Source organism: Orcinus orca, chromosome 4, assembly GCF_937001465.1.
Source record: "Orcinus orca chromosome 4, mOrcOrc1.1, whole genome shotgun sequence".
In the NCBI taxonomy this organism is placed as follows: Eukaryota; Metazoa; Chordata; class Mammalia; order Artiodactyla; family Delphinidae; genus Orcinus; species Orcinus orca.
The window spans coordinates 150,629,406-150,650,975 of NC_064562.1; the positions used below are offsets into that span (position 1 = coordinate 150,629,406).

General features: G+C 49.7%; 1 protein-coding gene across 6 annotated transcripts in view; it reads left to right on the forward strand.

Moving 5' to 3' along the window:
- TBC1D14 (TBC1 domain family member 14) overlaps positions 1-21,570 on the forward strand; it is a 103,232-nt gene that overhangs the window by 75,589 nt on the left and 6,073 nt on the right. For 4 of the 6 annotated variants that reach the window (XM_004265149.4, XM_033419469.2, XM_033419471.2 and 1 more), the window contains 6 exons: positions 2,533-2,613; positions 3,696-3,790; positions 6,025-6,096; positions 6,786-6,914; positions 9,440-9,549; positions 21,206-21,464. In XM_004265149.4, coding sequence (XP_004265197.1) covers positions 2,533-2,613; positions 3,696-3,790; positions 6,025-6,096; positions 6,786-6,914; positions 9,440-9,549; positions 21,206-21,464 — 746 coding nt within the window. Of the gene's footprint in view, positions 1-2,532; positions 2,614-3,695; positions 3,791-6,024; positions 6,097-6,785; positions 6,915-9,439; positions 9,550-11,039; positions 11,722-21,205; positions 21,465-21,570 lie in introns of those variants that run through there. The other 2 variants (XM_033419468.1, XM_033419467.1) reach the window with 2 other exon arrangements.

Sequence of the window (21,570 nt, forward strand, 5' to 3'; positions counted from 1 at the left end):
GCTCATGTCGTTATTGTCATTTTTATTTTGTCAGGTGTTGATCTCACCACGTGCAGTGGTAGCCTTGGCCGGCAGTGTGCTCCGTCTTGAGTAATGACAGCTGGTTGGGTGAATGGGGACTGGTTTCCTTTCATTGTGATCTCCTCAAAGTTCCATTTTTTCGGCTAATCCATAGCTGCCCCAAACTTAGCATCTGTACGTGAGAAGATGTATAGCATTTACCTTGTGGAAATGGTTTTTCCGCAGCTTCCCTGGAAGTAGATGTTTGGAGAAATGGATGACCATTTATCTCAGTCCCTGTTCTTGAAAATTTCTAAACTGTATCAACAACTCTACACCAGTTGGATGTAATGCAGGGTACTCTGTGTGTGTGTGTTTAACTGTTGGCTGCACTGATTTTATTTAAATTAAAATCCTTCATAGACCGTATCATCATAGTATATCAGGCTAAATGGCTAATTAATCAGTCACATGCCTTGAAAGTTTGTCTACATTTTGATATTGGCTCGTTTTATTTAAATTGTGTCTTTCTTGTGTAATTAGCTGCCTAGTGTCAGTTGCCCCCATAGAATTGATGCTCAGGAAGCTGGGGCCTCACCTGTCGTGCTTTCCTTTCCGTCACCCGAGCCCAGCACAGCTCTCTGTGCAGTCAGGCCCTCAGGAAGTATTTGCTGAATGAATGAATGAATGGGTGCCACCTTATTGGGTCCTTCTTAACCTCAGTTTTGCTGCATATTCAAGCCAATGTGACAACACAGATGATCTTGAAGTCTGCTGTTGAGGCCTGGCATCGGATTAGGTTCTTTACTCGCGTCTTAGTTAACATTGGCAGCGGTCTGAGGGGCAGGTATTGTTGACCTTATTTCCCTACTGAGAAAGTCAGCCACTGGCTGACTCTGAAGCCTGTGTTGCGATTTGGAAGCCCCACGGTTTTGCTCTTTTTGTGGCTGTGCAGTTGGAAACTCACTGAAGGTCAACCTAATCGTACTGTTAAACTTCACTCTTTGGGAAGTCAGCCTTGTACTTTGAAGTTTCGTCTGGAAAGAAGGTGTGTTCACTGTTCTAACTCCCTCTCCCCCCACAGACACATGCCAGTAAAACCATGCGGGTGTTTTAAAAACTGACACTTTGAGCCATTTTACCCTGAGGCTGCCAGCATCTGTGCTTTAACTGTCAAATAACCTCATTTGGAAAGTTGTTGCCAGTGGTCAGGGGCCACACAGTTGTTTTCCTCCACCTCCTGCCAAAAGGAGCAAAGCTAAGCCCACCTCCTGGAAACTGGGAGTGGGCGGAAGTTCCCCAGACCCTCTAGCCTCCAGCTCAGCACACCTCCAGATTTGTTCCATAAGCATTTGAGTTAAGATGCATGCAGTCCTTCCAGGTGATGACGTTAGTGTGAAGTTATATTTCATAGTTGTACTGCCCTTGCAGACTAGTGTAGATGGTAAATCAGATCCTTCCCAAGGTTGGAAGAAGGTCATTAATCAAAATTTAGCTTGTTGGAACACAACAGTGTTACTAGAATTTAACTTGTATTTAAAAAAATAGCACATACTGTCTGGAAGGCAGATGTGCTCTGCTTTATTTTCCAGAAATATTGATGGAGAAAATAAAGTGGTCGAAATTCTCTGGGTAGCTGCATTGAAGTCTTAGTGACTGACTAGTGGTCGTTCGTGATCCAGGGCAACCGATGGCTGGGCGGCATGGGAGGCACCCACCAGACGGGTGGGCCAGCAGAGGCCTGGGAGGCCTCTCTCTGTGGGTTCCGTCTTTCGGGAGGAGTGGGGCATGGCTATACCCCTGGAGGTCTGGGTATAAAAGTGAGATTTGTGAGTGTGAGTTATTTAACTGTTGCCTAACTACCCAAAGAGAAGAATTATTGAAAAAATAAGTTCTGAATATGGAGGAGATTTGGAAGCTGTCTTGTGAGAGACCTGTCTTGATACGTCTCTGCCACCAAGAATCCTTATTTTTTGAAACCTCTGCCTGTGTTGCTTGCACCCCTCTCCCACTTTCAGGCAGCAAGTTCAGGAAGACTGGGCCAGGGGGTAGCGGTTCCATCTTGTCTTTATTTGAAACCAGATTTTCTGCTTGTTCTGGGCTTTCTGCTTGTTTCTCCCTTTCTTCATCAGTCAGGTATTCATTGATTATATTGATCTGTGTCAATCCCAGAGCTATTTGCTCTGGATACAGACATGAATGAGAGACCCTCATGGTCTTACCCCAAGGAGCTCACAGTCTAGTAAGGCAAGAGACTCACAAACACTTCAAAACAATATCGCTTTATGGGTGGGTTGTGTAACAGAGTGAATACCGGGCATGGAGGCATTTTATGTACTTCTTTGTATATAGTGATGTCTATAGACAATAGAAGTACCTTCTGGCTAAGTTGGGGGGATCGTTTTACTAGCTGTAATAAGCCTGTGGTGCGTAGTTGAACTGTAAATATTTGAACGAGGCAGCAGTGTCTTCTCTGGTGTTTCTGAGGAGACACGTGTGCACGTGACACTTACCCAAAGGCTTCTCTTCCAGAGCTCTTTGACATCTGTCTTGCCCGAGCCAAGGAGCGGTGGCGGTGCTTTAGCACGGGAGGCTCTGAAGTGGAGAACGAAGGTATACATGGCGCTAACCCCGGTGGGCTCCTTTGATCAGTTACGCGTATCATCATTTAGTACATGACAAGGAAGGTTTACTTAACTGAAGTAGTGGTTGGTGCAAATTTATAAAAGCTTCATGGGAAAGGGGATTTTTTAAATTTGTATTTTTTGGCCGCGCAGAGCAGCTTGCGGGATCTTAGTTCCCTGACCAGGGATGGAACCCCGGCCACAGCAGTGAACGTGCCGAGTCCTCAACCGCTGGACCGCCAGGGAATCCCCGAAAAGGGAGTTTTTAGAGCAAACAGGTTAAAGAAGAGAACTTTTATAAGAAAGATTATACGAGTCCCTGAGACTTGTTAGTGTCCTAGCATGCTGGAGGGCTGGTCATGATCGATATCTTTTCCTTTATTCACTGCTCAGTGATGTACAGTGGCCTGGCACCCGGGATTGCTTGAGTGTTGGTTTATATAGGAGCATCAGAGCTACTTCCAAAGAGAGAAGAACACCGCGTATTTCCTAGGTTATGCTTTTAGGATTTTCTGGGACACACGAGAATGGTTATGATTACTTCTGTTGGTTAACTGGTATCTTTTTTGCCACTCTTTTTTAATACTGTCTGTGTGGTATTGGAATTTAAAAAATATAAAGCAAGTTATTCATAATCATTTGTTAGAAATAGTACACATGAGTGTTATACTGCGGTAACCCACACATATTCTACGTTCATACCAGTGATGTTCTGGATTAAATAATGATTCTTTTGGTGTTTTCTGTGTCTGGAATTCATTTGTGTCTGTTCCCTGACGTGCCCTTACTTCCACTGACAGTCGTTGATAAAAGGTAATTTCAAATTAGATTTTGATTTCAGACTCTAGAAAATGTCTGATGATGAGCTAACATTAGATGGTGCTCTGAGATTTTTACTCTTAAAGCAAGAAATCCTACAAATTGTTGATCCTGTTGGTTCAAGTTGTAATTAGGCTCGTGTGCTTCTGAGGAACTTCCTTCCCTTGTTTCATTCTTGTAAAAGTTCTAAGCCTCGCAGTTATTCCACACACTCACCTCTGAGAGGTGTGATGACTCTTGATCTTTTGACAGATGCTGGTTTTTCAGCAGCAGACAGAGAAGCCAGTCTGGAGCTAATTAAACTGGACATTTCCAGAACATTCCCTAATCTCTGCATTTTCCAGCAAGTAGGTGGTGGCAGTGATTTGTTGCTCTAAGTATGTTTTGTCTAAAATTCACAGATGTCAAATTGCATGTATTTGTAATCAAGTTTGAAAAGTACTAGGGATTTTTGTTGGGAGGGAGGGTCCTTTGTTAATACAGTTAGACTTTTAAAAATAAGGGTAACTGATCCTTTCCAACAAATATTTAATATGACTTAGGAATACCCAATCTGATTCTGTCATGCCCCTGTTTCTAGCAACATGCCTTGTACATACTAGGTAACCAGTAAAGGACAGTTGAATAAATTACAACAGATCAGTTAGCGACCGCCTAGAGTGAGCCAGGAGGTGTAGAGCTTAGACACAGCTGGGCTTTTAAAAAATGTGGCGTGTCCCAGGTGCTCTCCTGGTAGTACATACGGCAGCCGGGAGAGGTCAGGGGTGAGGCATCAGGCATGCTGTCACTGAGGAAGCGGCTCTTGGGCTGTGGTTGGACTAGGTTTGAATTGACAGCCTGACCAGAGAATGGGAAAGACATTCCAGGCAGAAGGAGGACCAGAATGGAAGCATCAAACAGCTTATGGTTCAGGGAATCCCCAGTTCCTTTTGGGAGAGGGAACCTCGCTAAAGGAATGAACAGGGAGGATACAGCTCAATTCCGTGGACCCTACTAACTAACTGGTGGCTGCTCTGTTTGAGGTAGGAACCAGCTGCAGGGCAGTCCCTGCTCTGGAGGAAAGAGAGTGTAAGGGCAGAGCTTTGAGACACACTTGGAGTGTAGCCAGGAAGGGCCGTCACAGAACTGGGACAGGGTCTGAGAGGGTGCTTGCACCCTGTGGGCACCGAGGTCCAGCCTTTCCCAGACCCAGGCCCCAGAATGTTTTCCGTGGAACGTCTCTTGGGGGTTCGGCATCACTGACTTTGAGAGTCACCGGGTGATTAACTTGGTGCTGAAAGACGTGTTCAGAAGAGGAGGAGAGCTTTAGGGATCTCTTTCGGGTGAGGCTGGGGACAATTGGCTTTCCTCTTTGCTCTGGCTTCCTTCAGGCGTGTCTCTCTCAGTCTGTGGTTCCCAAAGTTCTAGATTTCATAAATGGGCGGTATTGAAAACATCAAAGGGGGGTGTGGGGAAACTATGAAATGTCCGGAGCAAGTTAAGGACGTTTAAAATAAGGAACTGCCATCTGCTGGCACCATGTTTTCACCAAACAAAGGCCATTTAGCCCCGAAGTTAGAGGGACGCAATCAGAAGGGTGGTGGGAAGCCTCGCAGGTTAAGAACGTTTAGCTTTAAGGAGAGCTCAGTACAGCGCTTTTGCTTTTTTCTCATTTGGCCTTACACCGGATTTCACTTGGTGACAGTCGACACTAATCCTCGGGTGGACATTTGACGCTACCGCAGGGTCCCTCCTTGTCCCCCCTTCTCTTACCCGCTTAGCCCTGGATGCCGTCTTTTTACCCTCCCATTGCTGTTTGCTTTTGTCCCTCTGTGGTTCGGAAGTGCTTCTTCTTTTCATACGTCAGGATGGGATGGCTGGGCCATGGCACTCTCGTGTAGCCACACGGCGGACGTGCACAGTGAGCATGTGACGTGGGCTGAGCCCGTCAGCTCCGTGTCTTCAGACACGTTCGCATCAGTGCGAGGCACCTCTGTGCTCAGTTAGGAAAAAGAAATTCCAACACTTAAATTTTTGGAAGAAGTTACAGGAACAAATGGAAATCTTGGAGGGATGGAAGAGCTGGAGAATGCTTAGAATAAAAAGGTAGCTATTAGGACTTAAGAATCAGAGGGTATCTCCTGCACCTGCCATGCTGAAAAATACAAAAGAAACCCAGACAGTGGCCGTTAGGGCAAAGGAGGCAGAAAGGGTGGTCAGGAGGGGGGCGTGCCGGGGGTGGGGGGGCAGAGCGCCGGTGGGCACGCACCGGCTCTGAAGAGCCTGGGTACCTGGTCACCTGCTGAACTTGCCGGGGAACTACAGTCACACAGCAGCAGCCAAGCTAAGGGAGTTGTTCTAGCGCAGGGCTCACACCTGGCCCACCAGCTCAGCGCAGCTTCGTAGGCGGAGCTACAGATGACCTGGTCAGCTGTGGGTCGGTAGGCAGCGTTTGTCCAGCCACGCGCCACGCGCCGAGCTGCTTAATAATGCTTGGCCACGAGGTCTGCTCAGAAACAGCAGGTGTGCCTGGTGGCGGCGACATCCATCACCCAAGCACTAACACGGCTGACGCATGTCTTTGGTGTGTTGGTCCCTGTAGGGTGGCCCGTACCACGACATGTTGCACAGCATTTTGGGCGCTTACACTTGTTACCGACCGGATGTGGGTTATGTAAGTGAACTTTTCCAATATTTTATAATGTTCTCCTCTAGAAAGTCACAATATTGCCCGGCACATCGTAGGTGCGGATGTCGGGTTGAATGCCATGTTTTGTTGGGTATGGAAAGTCTCACGGTAAATGACTTGCCTCAGTTTCCTCGTAGAGAAATGGAGCTGACATGGCCGCTCTGTGGCATTGACTACATTTTAACTGGGTTTGATTTTCAGTTTTTGCATGTGATTTTTTTTTCTCAGCGTTAAATCAGGAAAGCTTTTAGCAGTAACAGTTTTTAAAGCTATGCTGCTGACGTTTCTGTGGCTTAGCAGACGTGTGCATGCATGGCTTTAGAAAGAGTGACGTGTTCGCTCAGACGTACATTTCTGCGGCACCAGGAAGCTGTACATTCTGCAGGGCAGCGTGTCAAATGCAGAGGTGGGGGCGGTTACGGTTTCCCACGTGTTAGGGGTGGGACTGAAGGAGCTCACACAGGCGGCTGGCGCGCCAGGGCGCTGGTTCCGAGTCAGGGCGGGCCGGGATCCATGAGGCTGTCGGTCCAGCCTCTGGTGGGTGGCGATGGGTGGGCGCAGTGTGGGACCTTCCAGCGTGAGGGTGCTTGGGTTCCTCTTTCAATAAGATGGAAGAGCTGCTCTGACTGTGGCAGCTGCCGTTCGTTTAACGCCCCTTTCTCTTCTCCTCTCAGGTTCAGGGCATGTCCTTTATAGCGGCCGTGTTGATCTTGAACTTAGATACTGCAGATGCCTTCATTGCTTTTTCTAATCTTTTGAATAAACCCTGTCAAATGGCGTTTTTCCGAGTGGACCACGGACTCGTAAGTATCCCCTGTGTGTGTTGTGTCCTGGGTGCTGTGTCCTCACGCAGCAAGCGTTGCCTAATCATTCTCTTCAGCGGGATAAAGAATGCATTCTCCCTCCACTAAGATACTGAGAATAAGTCGCCCTAGGTAACGTGGCGGCTCATTTGGGGCGTTGTGTTGGACTTTAAAAACGTGGTCAATAGCCATACGCATGAATTTCTTAGTACCTTCTTTCAGAAAGTATTTCTGAAAATACATTCTTTAAGTGAGGGAGGAGGGAGACTCCTGCACAAACGTACACGCTTTGTGTCCAAGCAGAAGCTCAGGAGCAGGCCCCACGTTAGGGTCTGTCCAATAGCCCGTCGCATGGTGGGGCCCTGTGGCTGCCCGCTGCCACGTGGGGCTCTGCTTCACGCGGTGGGCTGGTACGCAGGAGGGGAGACGCGTTTGAGACCAGCGTCTCCATGGGCGGCGGCGTGTTCAGGAAGGAGTTGGCAGTCCTTGCCCTGGGGAGGCCCCACCTGCTCCTGGCGCGGTGAGGAAGTGAGGCTCGGGAGTGACGGGGTTCCTTCGAGGCGCATAGCTGGTCCGCGAGCAGCCAGCGTCGGAACCCCTTCTGCTTCCCGTAGCCCAGACGAGGAGTCACCAGTTCAACAGATCATCAGCTTCTTAATTAACGTTGTCTTGATTTGCTGATCATTTGTTGATAGTTCACTGATAATTAATTTATCGTCAGTACTTTAGGACCAAAGCGATCTAACAATTTAGATCAGCTAGGCAATATTTCTCCTTGACACCTTAAGGACTCCTGAGTATTTCTTGCTCAGCCCATACATACATTTTTTTTTTTAAAGAAGTGTTTTAAAGCTGCTGCTGAATGCTGGCTGTGAAGGGAAATGTTAAATCGGCAGAGTCCTTCTAGAAGACAGTTTGGTGTTAGATGTCAGTAGCAGTAAACGGCGTTGGTATATAATTCTGCTCGTAAGAATCGGTTCTAAGAAAGTTCAAGTGTGGGCAAGGCACTCTGCACAAAGGTGGTTATTACACGGTTGTTTGTAGTTATTCAATAAAATTTAAAATTATTTTTCATTGTAAAAAATGAAAACATTTAAAAATGGGGATTTAAGGGAATGCAGAATGGTTCCTTAAAATCTGGAAATATATCCAGCGCAGTACTGATTGCAAAGAATTGTATTGGAGAAATATTTAAGATAAAATGCTAAGTTTTTCAAAAGCATGTATAACAGAACGTATTCCATAACAGCTACCATATTTAACGATAAAAGGAAATATACCACAATCGTAACAGTGTTTACGGATGATCTTTATTCATTTCTGTGCTTCATAAGTTTTCCACAGTGAGCATTTTAACAGATACTACTTTCATAGTCAGGAAAAAACTCTTTATATATAATAAAATGACTTACATCTAAATACCTCCTCATTTTGAAGATAAGACCCCAGCTTCCTCTTTGGAAACACATGATAAAAACTGTGCTTAAAAATTTTAGCTTGTATTATTAAGGAAAAATCATAGAATCATAACGTTGAGTGGGACCTGCATTTCCAGCAGGGTTTCTTTGCAGCAGCGCTGTGGACATTTGGGGCCGGGTAGCCGCGGTGGAGGCTGTCCTGTGCATCGAGGCTGTTTAGCAGCATCCTTGGCCTCTACCCACCAGATGCAGTAGCACCCCCCCATTCTAGATGGAGCAACCAGAAATGTCCCGAGGCACAGCCAGATGTCCTCCGGGAGGCAGATGCCCCCCAGTTGGGAACCCCGGGTTTACCGTACATGCCTTCATGAAGATGTGCGAACAGCATCCGGGAGTTGCCGTCTGCCCACGTGCATCCAGCCTCTGAGATCATATCGCTCCCACCCACTTGGAGCTGTTCTTTCTGTTTCAGCACCGCACCGCTGCTCTGTGTGTTTCGTTTCCCTGCAAACCCTGTAAGAAGTTGAAAAGCATGTGCTCATAAAACAGGCTGTGGCCGCTTCCCTTCCCTTCAGCGTTTTCTCCCTCAGTGCCTCAGAAGAGCTGCACTTTTGAGCCAGAGCGCTGTTGCCCTGCCTCAGTATTAGCATTATATGCCCTCTGGAAATGCTGGGGGTCAGCAGGGAGGCAGGCGTGTTTTTTGAGATCATTTTCGACAGTTAATTCGTTCCTGGTTCTTAGAAAAGACTGAGCCCATCAGGAGTCAGCCTAGCCTGCGGGACAGGCACGGGTTCAGGGCCCTGCCTTGCCACACGCTGGTGATGTGACCTCATTAGGCAAGCTACATAACTGCTCTGAGTTTCAGTTATCTACAAGTGGAACAAATAATAAGATGTAGTCGGTAACGTTATATGAGGTTAGAGAGTGAGCTTATTTAGAAATTGCCTGTGTAGTGCCTAGTTTCGGGTTGCCGATGAAGGTGTGTGAGAATTTACATACGAAGATGATTGTTAGATTCTAAAGGTGTAAGTATATTGACTGTTTTTGGTAGATTGGAAACGTGTGCTGATAACGAGTTTATTAGTGTATTTCACATTATCTCCCTAGATGTTGACTTATTTTGCTGCATTTGAGGTATTCTTTGAAGAAAATTTGCCGAAATTATTTGCTCATTTCAAGAAAAACAACTTAACTCCAGACATCTACCTAATCGATTGGTAAGACTGCATTTTTATGTGTTTTCAGAGTGTTTTCTCATCTCCGTGCCCCCATTTTTCATTCCTCACTGCCAGCTTCTCTCAGGGCTCACCTGAGCCCCACGTCCTGCCTTACAGTCTCCCCAGCCGCCCTGAGCACGATACGCCCCGTGTCCTCAGCCCCGTGTCCTCAGCCCCGTGCTGCTGGTCACCTGCTCGGCTCTGTTACTCTCTTGAGTGCTGCCTGTGACTGTGACTGGTCCTCCTGAACTCCCTCCAGGGGAGAAGGGTGTCTTGGACTCTCAGCTGCCAAGGTGCCGTTTACCCATTCCTTCTGCGAGGCGTCGCTAAGCACCAGGTCTGTGCGGGCTCTCCGCTGGGATCGGAGACAGGCAGGCGGAGCTGCCTGTCCGGAGCTTCTGTCTCGGGGGAGAGGCTGTCCGTGCACAGCGAGGCTGCGCAGCATGTGATGAATGCCGTCTCCGGAACAAGGGGAGGACCGAGGCCTGGAGACAGGCCGAGGGGTCAGGGTACACAAGGTAACACGGGAGTTTGAGCAAAACGTGACATGAGCATGCGGTGCTGCAGCATCATCAGGGCAGCAGCAGTTGGCGTGGCGATGTGGGAACCTAAAGTGCAGGGCAGAGAATGGCTGGCGAGAGCTCGGGAGGCCGAGTCTGGTGCATCTTGGATGCCAAGCTGAGGAGCTCGGGCAGGATTACCGGGGCCAGAGGGAGCAGTTGAAGGCCTTTGCTTGGGGTGAGGATGGAGGTGCGTTCTGTTGGAAGTGAGTTTTAGGTTAGGGGAGGCGGGGGAGCCTGGAGGCGGGACAGACGAAGGGTGGAAGAGCAGGGCCTGAGCCAAGGCCGCAGAAGTGGGTGGAGGGTGAGGGAGGGGCGCTGGCCAGGGCGGGCTGGGGCCCCAGGGCAAGTGCTACGGGACCAGGGACCAGCCGAGATCAGAGGGGCCGGATGCGGCGACAGGGCAGCTTTAGGGAACCTGTCGGACCTCGGAGTATACTTACAGGCTTCCAGAGAGTTCCGGGGTGGAGCGGTAGACCGGCAAGTCTTCTCTCATAGTGGATGTGGCGGCCTGGGGAAAGGCTGGAATGTCACCCGCAGGGGGCCAGTTGAGAAGGCTGGCGGTAGCCGGGGGCAGAGAGGGAGCAGCGCCTCAGGCCCCACTGCAGGAAGAGTGTCAGCTCCGGGGTCCCACAGTCCCGCCCGACCCCTGGCCTCTCTCGTTACTTAACTGTGGCCTGAGCGAGGGCCGTGGAGCCTCTCTGAGCCTGTTTCCTCATCTGTCTACCCAGATGGTTAGCCTTTCAGGGCCTTGTAAGGTGATCACCCCACATCCCCCTGCCCCGCCCTGCAGAAGGGGCTCTGCAGAAGGAAAGATGTACTTCGACTGAAAGGCCCGTTTGGGCTCCAGCACTAATTTGCGCAGTGAATCTAAAACTGCTGGGAACGTGTAGCTGGTTTGACTTTTTTTTTTTTGCTCACTGTTTTCAGGAGACAAAAGGCTTACTTCTAGAAGGTCAAGTCCGAATGTCATCTGAAACGAGGCTCAGTCCCTTAAATAAAGCTGATTTGTCTGCACCCGTGGGAATGAGCCTTTGGGACTTCTGGCGTTTCATTACTTCTGTTCTAAACCCTGAGATTGTTCTGACTACGCTGAATTCTTGCTGGGAACAAGGGTTTGGAGGTCAGAGCTCGTAGCTGAGGCCACAAGTGCTGACGTCACTACAGAGTAGTATAGACAGCAGGCCGTGAAGCGGCCACTGCTGGGGTGCTGGGCTCACCTGTCTGGCTGTGCCGGGTGGGAGTGTTCGGGGCCTGCCTGAAAGGCCACCTTAATTTAACCAACAAATGATTTCTCTACACCATGAACAGTCAACTTTTGCATAGGCTGTGCCTCTGCACCCCTGTTGGTGCACGTGTGCTGTAATTTGACTATGAACCCTGGCCTCACAGATTCCCAGGCCTGGGGCCTGTGACCCCTCGGGGAGGGTGTTACGAGAGGATCACATGGGACCAGAGTCTCCAACTTCTACCTTATCTGTTTTAGGCCCCCAAGTTAGATTCTTAGGATTCCAGGTTAAAGGGAGGTTTGGAAAACAGTCTTGGAATAGTGTCTTTCAGACTTTTTTCACCCTGACTTGCAAAAGGAAATAAACTTTGTGTTGTGACCCGGGGTGTGGCCGTGTGTGCAGCAATGTAATATGTATATATACATATATGACTGAGACAGGTGTTTTGAAGCAGCACCTGGCCTTTACTATGTGCAGAGCGCCCTGGAATTTCCTGTTGTTTTTGTTCAAAAAGCTGGTGCTGACCTACCCTGATGATGTCACGGTGCAAGAGATCAGTGATGGTCACGACGGGCAGTGTGAAGAGCGCTGTCCTGGGGAGCGCTTCTCTGTCTTTTTTCTAGGCCGAGGATAGCTGTAACCCAGCGGGGGCAGAGGCCAAGGGGACTCGCACCGATTGACTCCACTGCTTCTCACGTGATCTCATTTAACCCTTAGGACAAGCCCTTGGAGGGAATTGTAACACCTCTGTTTTACATGTGAGGAAATAGAGGCCCGGAGAGGCAGAGTGACCTGCCCAAGGCCACCCGGCCAGCTGGATGGTTCCGCTGGTGTTCATGCTCCAGAGCCTGTGCGCCTCCCCACAGAGTCCTCGCTAAGGGATTTAGTTACGAGGCAGCGTAGCCCACGAGGTGGGTCCCAGAGCTCAAAGACGCATCAGCACTCTGACGAGAGAGCGTACAGTGTGCGTCAGACACGTGGGCAGTGAACGTGCAGCAGAGCACTGGGTGTCTCAATGAACGGGGCTCCGAGGATTCCTCTCCCGAGACCTTTGTGATGTGATGTGGTCGGTGCCTGATGCCTCGTGAATGCTGCCCGCTGTGCTTTGGTGACTGGGCCTCTGCTGGTGTTGGCTTATTCTTGGTGAAGTGCTGGACTGCTTTCTAGAATTAGGACCAAGTAGAACCTTGCCTGTATCCGCAGTCCTAGTGCAGGCCTTAGTAACTATTTGAGTTGAGTGCATTCATGATTCCTTGCAGTCCACATTTATAGAAGGTCTGCAGTGATTCAGGCTCTTGGTAGAAGCTCAGATCAGAAACAGGGTGGGCAATGGGAAGGAGGCCCAGGGAAAGAGCAGGTGTTGCTCCGGACCTGCCCTAGACGCTGGCATTTCAGAGACATTCATTGCTTTGTTTCACCTTCACAGCATCTGGAGCAGGTCCGTCTTAGCACAGAGGAAGCCACTGAGGCCCCTTACCCAGTGTCACACCCGTGGTGAGCGGTCCAGATCGGTCTCTCTCCAGAGCTTTTGCTTCTTCTGCTACATCACATCACTTTCCCAAAGCCGCATCTACAGCCCTGACATCAGGGCCTGCCTGAGCTGCACACGCCTGGTGGAGCTGCACTGTGTGTGGTCTGCAGAGGGTGCCGGTGGCTGACTCTCCTTGTCCATGTCGGAGGGTTGTGGAGCCCCTGTGGTTTGGCCGCCGAGTGTCCTGGGTGAGCTGTGTAGGTGCTCAGATTAGATGACAAAATCTCCTCTCCTGCCCCGCCGTCTGCCCACCAGAGGCCATCTAGGAATTGTCCTTCTTCACTCCCAGGACAGTTTCTCCACCCCCTGGATTATAACACTGTAGCTTTATAGGACATTGTCTTGACCAGTTTAAGAGTTATTCTTCCAGAATCCTCTTTTCTCTCCCCTCCACCCCAGCAGTTGACGCTTCCGTCCATCACAGCACCGACCCACTGAGAGCATCGTTGGTTTCTTGCTGCTCCGGTAACGGACTGAGCTTTGTCAGTCCCCTCTGTGTCCCTAGTGCCTGGCCCCGTGCTGGGCTCAGAGTCCTAGAGCCAAGAACGCATCTGTTCTGAGGGGCCCGTCCTGGGTTTAAAATCCATGGAGTCCAGCCCGAGGCTCACTCGGGTGCTAGCCTCCCCACGTGGACTGGGGGCTGCTGTCTGCCCAGCGCTACAGAGACTTCACAGCTGAGACTTAGATTCACTTGCCGATGTCGCCTTCCTGACAAGGGGTCTTACTTAGTGTGCTTGTCGCTCTTCTTTGCTCACACGGAGACGGGAGGGTCACAACAGGGTCTTGCCCGCTGTGCTCATCTTCCTACAGAGTTTTCAGTGTTCAGGCAGAGGACTGACATGTGGTCATTTAACTTACAAAAACATTTCCCACTGCTGTCAAACGGCAGAATTATTCGGAGGCGTGAGTAGGTTTTGTAATATATAATCCTGAATTAATAAAAGAGTCAAGCAGAACTTTCTCTATCCTGATTAACGTTTCTTGAATGACGTTTGGTGATACTTGGAGATCCTGTCATTACACTCAGTCTCTACCTTAAAGGCAGGTTCAAGGTGAAATTACCGTCGGAAGATTTTAGTTTCCATCGCATCTTGCATACATTTCACCATTAGCTTTTATTTATTTATTTTTAAATTAATTTATTCATTTTATTTTTGTCTGTGTTGGGTCTTCGTTGTTGCCACGGGCTTTCTCTAGTTGCCGCGAGCGGGGGCTACTGTTTGTTGCGGTGCGCGGGCTTCTCATTGCGATGGCTTCTCTTCTTGCGGAGCACGGGCTCTAGGCGCGCGGGCTTCAGTAGTTGTGGCACGCGGGCTCAGTAGTTGTGGCTTGCGGGCTCTAGAGTGCAGGCTCAGGCGCACGGGCTTAGTTGCTCCAAGGCATGTGGGGTCTTCCCGGACCAGGGCTCGAACCCATGTCCCCTTCATTGGCAGGTGGATTCTTAACCACTGCGCCACCAGGGAAGCCCCTCACCCATTAGCTTCTAACTTCCGGGTCTGCCTGAGAGCTCCTCCAGGGTGGGGTTGTCGCGCAGAGCTCCCGGCATCCGGAGTAGAATCCGGCCCACGCGGGGGCCTCCTCAGCGCGTGTGGAGGGCTGGAGGAGGGTTCCAAGGCCGCAGGTGGGAAAGCTGCTCGCAGGAAGGGCCCGCGCAGCCTGTGGTCGCCAGCGCACCGCAGCCTGGCTGAGATGGAGCCCAGGCGCTAATGCAGGGGCCACATTATTTACCTGCTGCTTGGTGCTGGCACCTAAGGTGAGAACACCTTCGGGCTCAAGTTGGAGGGTGCTCTGGGGGCTCAGAGGCGGATCCGGCTGATGGCTTCCAGGATTGCGTCAGGGGTTGGGCTTATTAAGTTTGAACTGAGACACATACAACTGCCTTCAATTTTTTAATGAATGCAGCTGTGCGTTGGGTGTTCAATGTTGTTTTATTTAATCCTCACAACACTAAGGAGGCTAGGTGGTTATCTAGCAGCGTCTTCCCTGCTTGTCTGAGTTTCTGGAGCACCATGGGCTTGGGAGTGGGGTTCAGGGCTCTGGGGACGAAGGCTCATTCTTAGGAACTGGTCAGGATGGGAAAATGTGGGCACAGCTGGAAATCGGTGATGTCAGGCCGTGAAGGTCCACGTCTCTGACGGTGGCTTCTCCGTGAGGGAGACTGCTAGGTGACCTTTGCCCTTTTACCTCAGGCTAAGTCTGTGTCCCTACAGCCTCCCTTTATTTGTGGTTTCTTCACCTGTAAAATGGAGGTGGTTGTTGTACTTCCTCAAGGAATAAACTGGGTAATCCAGGTAGGAGCTTATAAAGCAGCGCCCAGCCCCGGGAAGTGTGTGCTTCCTGGCGGCTCTGTTTTACCTGCAGCGCCAGGGCCTTTGAGAAGCAGACCAGGGTGGGTGTCCGTTCTCCCACTACTGGTTCCTGAGAAGGAGCTTTGCCTCCATGCCCAGCTTTGGAAGTGGTGGACTCCCTCCCCATCTCCCTTCCCCGACTGTGCTCCCTGTTTGCAGGCAAGCAGTTAGATTAGGCATCGCCAGATAAGAATGTTTTCTGGAAATTGTGAAGGCTTGACAGGGAAGAAACTGTTCCTCTTACATACATTAAGGGGGAAATAGATACACACAATTTGTGTTTGTTGTCTTTTATGAGCCTATAGCCACTTCATTAGTTTAGCAATAGAAAAAGACATTTTTATGCATTAGTTGAATCGGTACCTGAAACTATCATCTTTCATATACAGTACAGTAATATGCAGTGGTCCAGGGGAGCAAAGCAAGCGTGTCTTGGGGGAGAAATCCTCGAATTCTCTCTTCCTCCATGGGAGAACACCACCAGCGGTCCCGGGAAGGCCCGTGGGGCTTTCGCCGTCTGCCCCCGTCTCTTCCACACGCATCCTGGCTGGAGCAGGGTGAAGCCAAGTCCACCTTGGGGAGCAGACTTGCAGGACTGCAGGCAGGGAGGGCCCTGTGCACACAGCACAGCAGCCCTCGTGTTCCTGGGCTGTGGGCTGTGGGCTGTGGGCTGGTGCAGCTCACCTCAGCCCCAGGGAGCTGAGTGGCTCTTCACAGCAGGAATGGAGTCTGATTAACCACTCTTCTGAGAGGAAACCAGGAGAGAGCATTGTTTCAGTGTCCTCTTCACAGCTGGTTCTGAGTCTGAATGTGGTTTAGAATACAGTCAAGCATTTGAAAGCTGCTGGTAATGAATGGTTTTCCAGTGAAAGAGGAGCTGGGAGGAGAGGGAGGGAGCCTGCGGACGCTGGAGCACATCAGAGCAGCCCTGCTTGAAGGGGAGGGGGGAGGAGAACAACCTCCCTGCTCAGAGGCTGGCCGTCCAGAGCAGGAGACCGGGAGGCAGTGACCCTGGAATTTTGGTGTTGAGCGGGAGGTGGCCCGGGCTGGATCCCAGGGGCCGGCAGCTGACTGCTGGAAGGCCTCCCAGAGCCTGTGAGGCTCAGAGCACGGAAGGTAGCTGGGGTGGGAGGCCCATCCCCGTTCGATGAATGTTATGAAAGGGATGTATGAGGTGCAGTGTGAACATCTATCGGGAGAGACCCAGCCTAGCCCAGGGGCCAGGAAACAGCCTTCCCAGAGAGGGTCACCTACGCTGAGCTGTGGGTGAGTAGACATTTGCCAGGGGAAAATTTTAAAACGTTTTTATTTGAAAGGCACATTTTATTTAAGATATAGTACATTCAAGGCCTTAATAATTCCATTTCAGTACATAAAAAATAGTAAATGATACAATGTATGGCACAGTTCCTACTTTTCTGCATGAAGTATGTGCTTGGTGATCAGTTCTCAGTCTTATTTGACTTTTCAGCAGCATTTGACATTCTTCACTCTCTGATTCTAGAATACTTCCTTTATCTGATACCATCTATACACAAACTGTCGCCAGCCCAGAGCCCTCTGAACTCCAGATTAATTCATTTATCTGCTTGGATGTCCGGCTTACCAACATAACATGCCTCAAACTCACCTCCTGACCTTCCTGTCCAAACCAGCGATCCCACATCTCCTTAAACGAGAACTCCATCCTTTGAATTGCATCTTAGACCCCTCCATTGCATTTCCCGTGAGACACATCCATCGCAGAGTCTGTCCACAGTCTCTCTGCTTCAGGCCACCTCCACTGCTGCCGTGCTGTGCTGACCTGCCTGATTGTTTCAGCGGTCGCCCAGTGAGGCCTGCGTTCCCCTGCAGGCGCTTCTCAGCGCAGGGGACAGGCCCCACCCTTGGTCAGATGCTCCACTCATAGAATAAAACCTGCAGGCCTTGTAACAGCCTGTAAGGTCCTGTGTGCTGGGCCCCTGGTCCCCACAGGCATCCTCGTGTTCTCCCCTTGGCTGTTTTTGGCTTCAGCCCAGTGGCCTCCTTGCTCTTTGGGTGTTGCTGGGTTTACTCCTGCCTCAGAGCTCGTGAACTCACCACTTCCTCTGTCTGGGTACTTCCCTGACCCTTTCTCCTGCCTTGCCGCTTCCTCTTCAGGGCTTTATGGAAGTGTCACTTTTCAGTGATGCACTCTCCTTGACCGTCCTGTTTACACAGCCACACTGGCAGTCCCTATCTCCCACCCCTGCTTTTATTTAAATCAACATCTGACATTCTGTGCATATCCTTTCCACCCATGAGGGCAGGGAAACTTGTCTGTTCTGTTCTGTGCTGTATAGCCTCAGCACAAAGAACAGGGACTGGCATAGAGCAGGCTTTGGAAAATATTGATGATGAATGGACTAACCTGATGAGAACCAGCAGGGCTCAGATCTCGGAAGTGACCTCATGGAGTAATGGGATGCCTAGGATGGTTGGCAGGATGGAGCAGGTGGGCATCACAGGCAATAAGGGTGGCGCTCCCTTTTTTTTTTTCTTTTTGGGGTGGGCTGGGCTTGGCTGTAATTTTTATATCTTATTTATTTATTTATTTGGCTGTGTTGGGTCTTCGTTGCTGTGTGTGGACTTTCTCTAGTTGTGACGAGCAAGGGCTACTCTTTGTTGCGGTGTGCGGGCTTCTCATTATGGTAGCTTCTCTTGTTGCAGAGCACGGGCTCTAGGCACACGGGCTTCAGTAGTTGTGGCTCACGGGCTCTAGAGTGCAGGCTCAGCAGTTGTGGCACACGGGCTTAGTTGCTTCGCGGCATGTGGGATCTTCCCGGACCAGGGCTTGAACCCGTGTCCCCTGCATTGGCAGGCGGATTCTTAACCACTGCACCACCAGGGAAGTCCAGTTTTTATATCTTAAGTCCATCCTAAGTTCAGGGTGAGTTTTTTGAACTTTGAACCGTTGACTTACTACAAATGCTACCTGCAAATAATCCGTATTTGCCAACTCAGTAAAGCAAATGGTTGATAACAGCTTGATTGGTAAATTCTTGTGAATTTTTTAAAAAATGTAAATTGAAGAGGATTAAATTAATCATACTTCTGAGTTCATGGTAAACTAGTGTCACTATTTCATGCAAGGCTACTCTTGTTTGTCTGTCGTTACTCCTTTTTATCCCATCCCCACTCCATAGACAGTACTTCGAATGTGTTTAATATATATCACTTTTGGTATACATTTTTAAAAAATGTAATAATAAATCACACTTGTATAGAACTTCTACTGTGTCCCAGATGAATGTGGCATTCTCCATCATTTGGATGTTGGCTTAATTTTGTAAAGTTCAAAATATATCTGAAGTAGTTTATGAAGACCCACACACAAATCTGAACTCGAGAATATTGTGTTGGAGAAATTTCTTTTGTTGTTTTTCTCCCTCTTTGCCTGGACCTACTCAATTTTCCCATCTTTTTTTGCTCAAGACTCTGCTTTTAAGATGTAAAGGTTTGATTTCCACTGATGAATTGGCATGGATTAGGTCAGTTCTTTTTCATTTTTTAAAAATAAAATGTCTTCTAGATAGAATTGAGAATGTTCAGACTGAGAGGCGAAACAAAGATCTCTTGGCTGTCCCTTGAACTGTGTTTTCTAGACTGAGTAATGAGATGGTTTTCTGTCTTTTGAGACAGTAAAACCCTCAGGCTGAAGGTTGGTTGTACCTTTTAAAGGTAGGTTGTCCTCCCCAGCATGTTGCCTGAGGGCACGTGGCCCACTGTGGACATTCAGGGCATGGGTTCAGGGTCTGGTTCTGTCACTGGTGGCGGAAGCTGGGGTGATTTTTCTCTGACATCTGTCTCCCTCTTCCATCATCTGAGTTGAAATCTAGATTATTATGCCTTTCTTGAACCTTGTAAAGCACTGACGGGGTAGCCCTGCAGGTTACTGGGTCTCAGTTAGCGCGCTGTATGAATGCTCCTCCGCAGAGCATCCTGCCGGGGGAGAGAGGCAGAGTAGATTGCGGCAGACAGGAAGCCCGTGCCTGTGAAACCTGTGAGCACGTCTGCCAGCATGGGGTGACGTTTCTTTTTTTTTTTTTTTTAAGATTTATTATTTATTTACTTTATTCATTATGTTTGGCCCCGTCGGGTCTTAGTTGCGGCTCGCGGGCTCTTGTTGAGGCGTGCAGGCTCAGTAGTTGCCGCACGCGGGTTAGTTGACCCGCAGCATGTGAGATCTTAGTTCCCTGACCAGGGATCAAACCCGCGTTCTCTACATTATAAGGAGGATTCTTTACCGCTGGACCACCAGCGAGGTCCCGGTGTAATGTTTCTGGTAGGATCTGTTGTAGGAGAGTGAGAGTCCTGCTGTTAAAGGCCTGGTGACACTACCTCCTGACCAAGGCAGCCCCTCCGTCTGAGTCCAGCACCTGAGCTCAGCTGCCTTTACGGGCCCTGTGGGTCTCAAGTCAGCATGGGCACTGAGGAAATACTGAAACCTGTGGACAAGTGATTTTCCAGGAGGGCTAGAGAACGTCCCCACTTGTGATGAGGACTAATACAGGGAAGCAGGCAGCGAGAACCACTAACACCTGTACCGTCCTGGATCGGCTGGGAGTTTGTGGACACACTTCCTCAGCAGAGAATGCCAGGTGCTGCGCCAGGTGCTGCGGATGGAGATGCAGTGGGTGGGGTCCCTGCTCTTGGGCAGTGTCCGTGGGGAAGACAGGAGCAAACAGCTCGCGGTCAAAGCACGGGCAGAGCGGGGCCCGGAGCGGGTGGGGGTCAGGAAGCACCCGGAGATGGCACCCGGGCTGCGTCTCACAGCTGCGGGAGGAGGGCGGATTCACAGAGAATCAGCTTGGCCTGCATCTCACCCTGGACTCGCCTTGCTTTGTGACATAGGCCCAAGTCCAGGGTAGAGATGATTAGACCTATTTGCTCACCTAAGACTGTATTTGTTTGGTAGTTTGATTTGTGACCATCCCAGTTTTCTACGGGAGTACATATCTGTGTTTCACTTACTTTTTTCATCTGATGGTTTGCATTGCTAAATATAAGATCAATTTCTTGTAATCCACTGTCAAATTTATTTGGAAGAATTTACTCTGTTCCTTTGCTGACCCCTACTGGGAGAAAAGTGTATGGTACTCTTCAGAAGTAATGGGTGCTTGTGTATGCTGAGTGTGTGTGTGTGTGTGTGTGTGTGTGTGTGTGTGTGTGTGTGTGTGTGTGTGTGTGTGTGTGTGTGTGTGTGTGTGTGTGTGTGTGTGTGTGTGTGTGTGTGTGTGTGTGTGTGTGTGTGTGTGTGTGTTGTGGCCACACTGTGTGGCACGTAGGATCTTAGTTCCCTGACCAGGGGTTGATCCTGTGTGCCCTGCAGTGGAGGCGTGGAGTCTTAACCACTGGACGGCCAGGGAAGTCCCTGAATTATACATTTCCGTTGACTGTTTTTACTCCCTACCAGACTCTAAGCTCTGTCTGCCTTATTGACCTTATATCTAGCACTTACCTCAGAGTAATAAGCACATAGTAGGTGCACGGTAAATATGTGTTGTACGTAGAAGTAATTGATGTCTAATTCAGAAACTGTATGGTGTTTGAGATTCTCTGTGAAAGCTGATAAAGCTGTTTTTTGTTTTTCATTTATTTATTTGGTTGCGCCAGGTCTTAGTTGTGGCAGGAGGGCCCCTTCATTGTGGCTCAGGGGCTCCTTAGTTGCGGCATGCATGTGGGATCTAGTTCCCTGACCAGGGGTCGAACCCAGGCCCCCTGTATTGGGAGCACGGAGTCTTAACCCCTGCGCCACCAGGGAAGCTCCCTGATAATGCTGTTCTATAAAATGTTTAAATTGACCGTCAGAGTTAATGCAGGCTTAGGGCTTCTCCACCTCCCCCCCACCACCCCGCAGCGTAAGTATGAAAGTGACTAACTCAGGGAGCATTTTAATGGATTCGACCTGAATTCAGAGCTCTTTCTTTGTGCCATCCAGAATGTGAACAACTCAAACTTTTTTTCCAGGATCTTTACTTTGTATAGCAAATCTTTGCCCCTGGATCTGGCCTGTCGTGTGTGGGATGTGTTCTGTCGTGACGGGGAGCAGTTTCTGTTCCGCACAGCCCTGGGCCTCCTGAAGCTGTTCGAGGATATCCTGACCCACATGGACTTCATTCACATAGCTCAGTTCCTAACGCGGCTGCCCGAGGACTTGCCCGCAGAGGAGCTTTTTGCTTCCATAGCTGCAGTTCAGATGCAAAGTCGAAACAAGAAGTGGGCTCAGGTAAGCGGGTCTTTTGTTCTCTACTCCGTGGAGCGATGGCTCAGTGGTCTGATTCAGGAAGTGAGTTATGCCGAGTGCCCTTTGAGGAAACGGCCCTCTCTGGAGT